An 8,831-nucleotide genomic window follows, 5' to 3' on the forward strand; every position below is an offset into this window, starting at 1 on the left:
TAACTATGGGGAGGAAGTGGGAGGGGAGCTGTTGCATTGTGGTAAACTGTGGTCAATAACATGAGACAAAGTATATGTGAACTGCTGTATGAAAAGTGAATTTACTCTGAAAAATCTTCACCCAAATCACAATTAAAAAAAAAAAAAAAATGCAAACAAAGATTTACCGCCTAGAAAACCCACTGCGGGTCGCTATGAGCCGGAATCCACTCGATGGCAGTGGGTTTGGTTTTGGTTTTTTTGTAATTTTTCACTTACTGTGTTAAACAGTCTAGCAGGTATTTCTTGCTACAACTACATTAAGCGCGTTCCTACTTCTTTTCACAAACAGCACAATGTAACATATTCAAGAATGCACAACTAATAAAGGGCAGAATCAAGATTTGAACCCAAACAGCCTTACTTCAGAAAAAGCCACGCACCAAACTACTACTCATACCCTCTCCTTGTTGTTGTTGTTAGTTACTGTTAATTCCAATTCATGACCACCCCACGTCTATCAGAGTAGACCTGTGCTCCATAGAATTTTCAAGGCTATGATCTTTTGGAAGTTGATCATCAACCCCGTGTTCCCAGGTGCCTCTGGGTGGGTTCTAACAGCCAGCTTTTGGACTAGTAGTCAAGCGCTTAACCATTTGCGCCACCAAGAACTCCACTATCTCTTTACTGCCTCGTAATAGGGAAAGCTTCCAGGAAATACACTGTGATGGAGTGCAATGACTCGGAGGCAGTACCTTAAAAAAGTAAATTTATTCTCCCCTTTGCCTAGTCATTGCTCTGGTGAAAGTACCAATAAAAGGAAGAAAAGCAAACAGGAATAATACAGTTGGCTAGGATTACAGGTGACTTTAAGCAAAATCACCTACTTGGCGTCATACCGTGAGAAAGTGACACCAACATGACCCCAGGGTACATGGCGCCCTAAATCCCCTCATCAGGTGCCACTGGGCAGAGGGCAGGGTCTCGGCCTTGGCCAATGAGAGAGGGGAAGAGCTGAGAGAGCCCCGGGGGAAAGTGCGGATCGCTCCGCCCATGCGGGGGTTTTCCACTGCCAGTCCAAGGCAAGGGGGCTTGACACCAATTCTCGTGACTCCACTGCCTTCAGAAGGCTGTTTATCTTTTCTCTTCATCAAAAGTAGTTTGATCTTGGATCTGAACAATAAAGTTCTTATGAGCACTGATGTGTCTAACAGCGGTTAGCAATTAGAGTAAATTACAAGACTGCTCTACTCATGATATTCAGGCACCATCCACAGCAGCTGGGGCGAGCCTTGGGGAAATGTACTGAGAAGAGTTAGGCCACATAAGTTTGAAGAGTGTGCTGCAAGTTCATGTCTCAGTTCTTGAAAGCTGTGAGTCCAGCTAGCCATGTTAGTTCACAGAGTTCCACCACAGTCTCTTGATGAGGGCTAAGGCTCTCAGCATTCCCCTAAACTTTAGAATGGGCTTCCGTGCCCACCTGAGGGTAGGTAATGGATTATATCCCTTCTACCCCCAGCCACGTTCAACTGGAAGACCCTGGGCGGGCGCACACCGAAGATAACAGGCCCGGCTCACCCTCCAGGTCCCGGGGCCCCCTCAGGATCCCGGGCCACCGCCCCTCCACCCCGACGCAGCGGGCGCCCGAGGGGCGGGGCTGCCGCCGACCCCCGTTGCTATTCTGTTCTGATCTGGGGGAGGCAGAAACGTGAAGAGGGTCGCCCCAGGCCGTGGGCTGGAGCCTTCGGCGAGCCCGGCTCTCTCCCTGCTGCGCCCAGCCGGCTGAGAAGACCCAGGTGAGGCCCGGCGTCCAAGGCCTGAATCGGGCCTGCGCTCCGCCGGGCCTCTCAGGCCGCCATGAGGCAAGGGAGAGCAGGCGATGGAAACCACGCTGCTCGCGGCTCCTTACCGCTTCACTACGCCGGTTTTGATCTTGATCTGCCTCACGCGAGGATCCGCCATGGTCCGTCGAACGCCGCAGGAAGGAGGGGCGGAGAGCAAGGGTAACCGTGGAGAGAGACGGCGCAGAGGAGGTGGTTGTGTCCGGGAAGCCGCGGCGACCCCGCGCGCATGCGCAGGCCCCGGCGCGGCCCTGGCTCCCCTGCCACACCTCAGGTCTGACTGCCGGCGGTGGTGAGCGACTCGCCACTCTGGGCGCAGACTATACCTTGACTCCACGTGGTTTTCTCCTCCACTGGTTCGGACAGCCCTTCTTTTAGCTCCTACACAAGTTAAACTTTTCTCAGTCTCCATAGCTTGTGTGTTTTGGGGAAACTTTAGTAATTCCTCGAGAAGATGAAGTGCTTGTGTCTTTGCTTTGAGGGATTATCCCTTTATTAAACGGGCTGATTTTGTAATTGGATTAAGGAAATTTTCGGTGTCATTACCTGGTCGTCAGTGGGGGCAAAGTTATGGATGAGTAATGAAATAAACAATAATCATACACTAAGTCAAGAAAATTATTGTTCGTTACCCTAGATCCCTGCCAAATAAATAAATAATGTGCTTTACAAAGGAAATGACTGTAGGACTTCTTAAAATATACGTGTCGCACACATGTTTTTTAAAGTGAAATATTTAAAATTCATCACCTCTAATGTATCTTAAATATTCAACTTAAAAAAATGGGGTGCGGCATACAAAAGCTTGGGCTTTAGAGTCGGACAAACTGGCTTGGGGGGGGGGGCGGTGTCTTCTACTCCACTAGATAGAGAGCTGAGCTCATATGCTGCTTAACCTGCTGCTGAGCCTGTTTCCTCATCAGTAAAATGGAAATAATTCCCATTTTAAAGAGTAGATAGGAGGATTAAAGCTGAACTACATGCAGACACATATCTATGGAAAATAGCACCTATGGCAAGCACTGAAACTGTGCCCTGTCCGAACATCTGACTCTCATCTTGTACGTAACTTTACCATAATATCAGCTCAAAAATATAAATCAGTTTTACTAATCTATTACTTAGCACATTAAGGCACTACATGAAAAGTACAACTGCACCTTCTTTGCATTCACTGATGAAAATTGGTCTATGATGTGCTCAAAGTCATTTTTTTCCTTCAGTTTCTTCTCTTTCTACGCTCAGCAGAGCAAGATCACACAGTCTGCCTTGACCCACCCACTGCCATCCAGTCAATTCCTACTCACAGAGACTTTATGGACAGAGTAGGATTGTTCCATAGGGTTTCCAAGGCTGTAAAAATCAGCTGGTGGTTTCAAACCCTGACCTTTTGGTTAGCAGCTAAATGTTTTAACTGCTATACCAACAGAGTTCCTGTTTGGACCTATGGAGACTCTCAAATACAAAACTATTACTTTTAACTTGCTGAATGATCTCTCACAGCTAAGATGGCAACTATTGTAGATAGAAATTGCCCAGTGGCACCTCTCTTCAAGTGGTACCCAGGGGCAGGCACCATATCTGCCATGTCTTAGGTGTGCCTCTGAACATAGTAGATACTCAACTAATTTTCACTATTGTTTTATATTTTTTAAAATGTGTCTGTTGCGTAAAATGAGACACATTTACTATAGGCTTTAGGAGCCTCTTCCTGACATAGTCCCATAAAGAAAATAGAGCAATGCCTTCTTTCTTTTATTACTATTTTTTTCAAAGACATGTATCAGACTGTCTTTACCCTTCCCTACACTTGCATTGGTGAGCTGAAATGGACTGGTATGGGCCATTTTGAATCAGACAATCATATGGTCTACTGTGCTGGGAATGACTAAGAGGAATGGCATGCTGTCCATCTTCAAAAAGAATATTTCAAGATCTATCCTGAAATACAATGCTGTCTGTGATAGGACAGTATCCATACCCCTACAAAGAAGACCAGTTAATGCTACTATTATTCAAATTTACACACCAACCACTAAAGCCAAAGACAAGGAATTGAAGAATTTTACCAACTTCTGTCATCTGAAAATGACCAAATGTGCAATCAAGATGTATTGCTAACTACTGGTGATTGGAATGTGAAAGTTGGAAACAAAGAAGACTTACCAATAATTGGAAAATATGTGATAGAAATGATGCCAGAGATAGCATGGTAGAATTTTGCAAGACTAGCAACTAATTCATTGCAAATACCTTTTTTCAACAATGTAAATGGTGACTATACACGTGGACCATGCCAGACAGACTATACAGAAATCAGATTGACTATATCTGTGAAAAGATGCAATGGAGAAATTCAATGTCTTCAGTTAAAACAAGGACAGGAGCTGACTGTAGAACAGACTATCAGTTGCTCATATGCAGGTTCAAGTTAACGCTGAAGAGAATTGAAGCAAATCCTTATCTGCCATACCTTGACTGTATCCCACCTGAATTTATAGACCATCTAAAGAATAGATATGACACATTGAACACCAATGACCAAAGACCAGATGAGTTGTGGGATGACATCAAGGACATCATACGTGAAGAAAGCAAAAGGTCATTAAAAAGACAGGAAAGGAAGAAAAGACCAAAATGGATGTCAGAAGAGATTCCAAACACTTACTGTTGAACAGAGAATAGCTAAAGGCAATGAAAGAAATGATGAAATAAAACAGCTGAACAGAAGATTTCCAAGGGCAGCTTGAAAAGACAAAGTAAAGTATTATAATGAAATGTGCAAAAATCTAGATTTAGAAAACCAAAAGAGAAGACTTTTTGTTTACTTGGCATTTCTCCAGCTAAAAGAAAAGGAAATTCAAGTCTTGAGTTGCAATATTGAGAGATTCTATGGGCAAAAAGTGCTGGAGAGCAAAGATGTCTCCTTGTAGACTAAGGTGTGCCTGACACAAGCTATGGTATTTTCCAGTCAGCTGGCCAGGTAGCTGTCTTCCAAAACTCTTGACATAACCGATTGAGTAACTCCAGTGGGGCATCCATTTCTTGAAACATCTCAATAGGTATTCCGTGAATTCCTGGAGCCTTGTTCTTCGCCAATTCTTTCAGAGCAGTTTCGACTTCTTCCTTCAATACCATTGGTTCTTGAACATATGCCACCTCCTGAAATGGCTGAAGATTGGCCAGTTCTTTTTAGTACAGTGACTCTGTGTATTCCTTCCATCTTCTTTTGATATTTTATGCATCATTCAATATATTGCCCATAGAATCTTTCAATATTCCAACTCGAGACTTAAATTTTTCCTCAAATAATGTATAACATTTTGAAGAATGGGAATTCCAGAATGCTTAATTGTGCTCATGAGTAACCTGTACATTGATCAAGAGGCTGTCATTCAAACAGAACAGGGGATACTGCATGGTTTAAAATCAGGAAAAGTGTGTCAAGGTTTTCTTCTTACACAGTACTTATTCAATCTGTAGGCTGAACAAATACTCTGAGAAGCTGGACTGTATAAAGAAGAACGTGGCATCAGGATTGAAGGAAGACTCATTAACAGCCTTGCTTGCTGTAAATGACACAACACTTGAAGTGGTTATTGATAAAGATCAAAGAGTACAGCCTTCAGCATGGATTACACCTCAATATAAAGAAAACAAAAATCCTCCCAACTGAACCAATAAGCAACATCAGGATAAATGGAGAAAAGATTAAAGCTGTGAGGGATTTCATTTTACTTGGATCCACAATTAATGCTTGTGGAAGCAGCAGTCAGAAAATCAAAGGATGAATTGCACTGGGCAAATCTGCTGCAAAAGACCTCTTTAAAGTGTTAAGGAGCAAAGATGTTACTTTGAAGACTAAGGTGCTCCTGCTCCTGCCCTCCAAAACCAAAACAAAACTCACTGCCATCGAGTCGGATCTGACTCATAGCAACCCCTCCTTGTGTTTCCAAGGCAGTATCACTATGGAAGTAGATTGCCCAACCTTCCTTCCAAGGAGTGGCTGGTGGGTTTGAAGCACCAGCCTTCTGGTTAGCAGTCACATGCCTTAGTCTCCTGCCCTAAGCTGTGGTGTTTTTAATAGCCTTATATGCATGTGAAAGCTGGACAATAAATAAGGAAGATCAAAGAAAAACTTATGCATTTGAATTGTAGTGTAGGCAAAGAACACTGAAAATACCATGGGCTGCCAGAAGAACTAATAAATCTGTCTTGGAAGAAGTACAGCCAGAATGCTCCTCAGAACTGAGAAGGGCCAGACTTCATTGCATGCACTTTGGTCATTTTGTCAGAAGGGACAAGTCCCTGGAGAAAGATATCATGCTAGATAACATAGAAGGTCAGCAAAAAAGGGGAAGAGCTTCAATGAGATGTATTGACACAGTGGCTGCAACAATGAATTTAACAATAGAAGCCCTAGATAACTAAGATAAAGTCCTTCATGAAGGTTGTGTCCACCGTCCCAGTTGGATTATAAGCATATTTAGAGGCAAGAATCTTGTCTTTCATAAACTTTCCTTTCTTAACCTCCACCTGTCTTCTATATATTCAAACCAAACTCATAGCAAAGATTGTGAGGTTGTTGCAGGACCAGGCAGTGTTTCATTCTACTGTACATAGAATCTTTATGAGTTGGAGCCAACTTGACAGCACCTAACAACAACAACAACACACTAGACTCAAATGTAGCAACACTTGTGAAGATGGTGCAGGTCCAGGCTACATTATGTTCTATTATACATGAAGTCACTATCCTAACAATATCACTTGACTTACTTATTCTTGCTTTCTTGGCTGCTTCTAGAATACTCTCTTTAGTTTAAATTCAGAATGGATGAAAACTCACCTCCTGGAGAAAGTCTACTATGACTAACCACTGCCTGTTTAAGGTACCTTAGGTGCTTTGGAGGGAGCTCTGGTAGCATAGTGGCTAAGACACTTGCCTGCTAACCAGACGGCTGGCGGTTCAAATCCACCAGCCACTCCTCGGAAGGAAGGTTGGGCAATCCTACTTCCGTAGTGATACTGCCTCGGAAACCCAAGAAGGGGTCGCTATGAGTCGGGGCCGACTCGACGGCACATAACAACAACAACAACAACAACAGGTGCTTTGGAATAATCTAATATTAATTTTCATCTTTGCTAAGTCTCTTTTAAAAATCATTGCTTATGTCTATTGTGGATTGAGTAATGTTCCCCAAATATGTTAGTCTACTTGTCTAGACTGTGATTCCCAGTATTGTGTGCTAGCCCCCCATTTTGTGATCTGATGTAATTGTCCTATGTGTTGTAAATTCTAATCTCTGCCTGTGCTTAATGAGGCATGATTAGGTTATGTTAACTAGGATTAGGTTATATTACATTAATGAGGCAAGATTAAGGATGCAAAACCTTTACTCAGATCACAGCCCTGACCTCATGTAAGGGGAGTTTCCCTGGGGTATGGCCTGCATCACCTTTTATCTTACAAGAGATAGAAGGAAAGAGAAGAAAGCAGAGAGTGAGAGACCTACTGTCACCATGAAAGAAGAGCTGGAAGCAGAGGGTGTTCTTTGGACCCAGGATCTCTGAAGTGACCTACACCAAGGGGAAAATCGATGCCAAGACACATGGAGATTTCCAAGGAACATGAGGCCCACAGGTGTTGAAAGGAGACAAGAAACTTCCCCCAGAGACAACAGAGAGAAAGCTTTCCTTTAGAGCTGACACCGACAATATGGACTTTTAGCCTCCTAATCTGTAACTGAATAAAATTTTGTTCATTAAAGCCATCCACTTGCGGTATTTCTGTTATAGAAGCACTAGATAACTAAGATAAGATCCTTCATGAAGGTTGTGTTCACCCTTCCAGTTGGGTTATAAGCATAATTAGAGGCAAGAATCTTGTCTTTCATAAACTTTCATTCCCTAACCTCCACTTACCTTCTGTATACCCAAACCAAATTCATGCCATCAAGTCCGACTCATAGAGACCCTATAGGATAGAGTAGAACTGCCCCTATAGGGTTTCCTAGGCTGTAATCTTTATGGAAGAAGACTGCCACATGGTTCCCTTGCAGAGTAGTTGATGGGTTCAAACTGTTGATCTTTTGTTTGGCAGCTGAGCACTTAACCACTGCACCACTAGGGCTCTTTGTTCCATATACAGTGGGGGCTAAATTCAAGAAGTGTTGTTAGCCAACTGACTTGCACACTGAAATACAGTTTCAAATCACTACAGCAGAGCTATGAATTAGTGGGGAAAAAAACTCACCAGCAGACTCACCAAAAAAATGCTACAATTAGAAATCTGGGAGGTCACTAATTTAAGGGCTTCAAACTGGCTCATTTTGGTTCAGACCCCTGCTGAGAATTTGCATTTCCATCCAAGATATACTAAATCAGAATCTATGTTTTAACAAGATCCTTAGGTGATTCTTAACCCTCATTGCTTTTTGGAAATTAAAGGGTGGAGATTGAAGGAGGTGTGGTTGTTTCTGGAAAATATATACCAAGTATATTCCAGGAAGAATGTGACAAGAATGTTCTGCAAAACTGCTTGCACAAACTGCCCTCAGGAAGTGTATTTTTTTTAAATAGATTAATTGATATGAAGAAGGAATAGTTTAAGAGATAATTGTAGTTTGGGTCATGCTGCATTTTTGTCATCTGCTCTGCAAGTCAGAACACTCTGTACTTTCACTTTACACTGCCCAGTTGGAGTTGTACATTCCCTGAGTAAAACTCACTATCTTTTCTACTCCAACAGAATATGAGAAGTTTCTCTTTGACACTAACTTGTGTCAGAAGTGGGACTTCGAAGATGTATTGCCTGCCATGACCCCCAAGGAACTTAGGATTCAGACTTTGGTACCAGTGGAGCCATCTGGGCTCTCCATCTCCACAAATTCTCAGAAGTCATAGCAAGGTATATAACCTCTCATATCTGAGCTCTGCTCCTTTGTGTTGCTAGCTCTTTGAGTTTTGTTGTGGGATCGGAGTTATGTTCTTCCAAGTTCAGCTTTGCTA

The 8,831-nt window shown here is 42.8% G+C and overlaps 1 protein-coding gene across 1 annotated transcript in view; it reads right to left on the reverse strand.

The window, feature by feature from the left end:
- Positions 1 to 1,941, reverse strand: part of TBCA (tubulin folding cofactor A) — a 108,933-nt gene extending 106,992 nt beyond the window's left edge. The window contains exon 1 of the mRNA XM_007943443.2: positions 1,889 to 1,941. Within this exon, the coding sequence (XP_007941634.1) occupies positions 1,889 to 1,941 (53 nt within the window). The remainder of the gene's footprint in view (positions 1 to 1,888) is intronic.
- Positions 1,942 to 8,831: the final 6,890 nt, after the last annotated feature.

This window comes from Orycteropus afer, unplaced genomic scaffold, assembly GCF_000298275.1.
Source record: "Orycteropus afer afer isolate SDZICR_OR568_19922 unplaced genomic scaffold, OryAfe1.0 scaffold00107, whole genome shotgun sequence".
In the NCBI taxonomy this organism is placed as follows: domain Eukaryota; kingdom Metazoa; phylum Chordata; class Mammalia; order Tubulidentata; family Orycteropodidae; genus Orycteropus; species Orycteropus afer.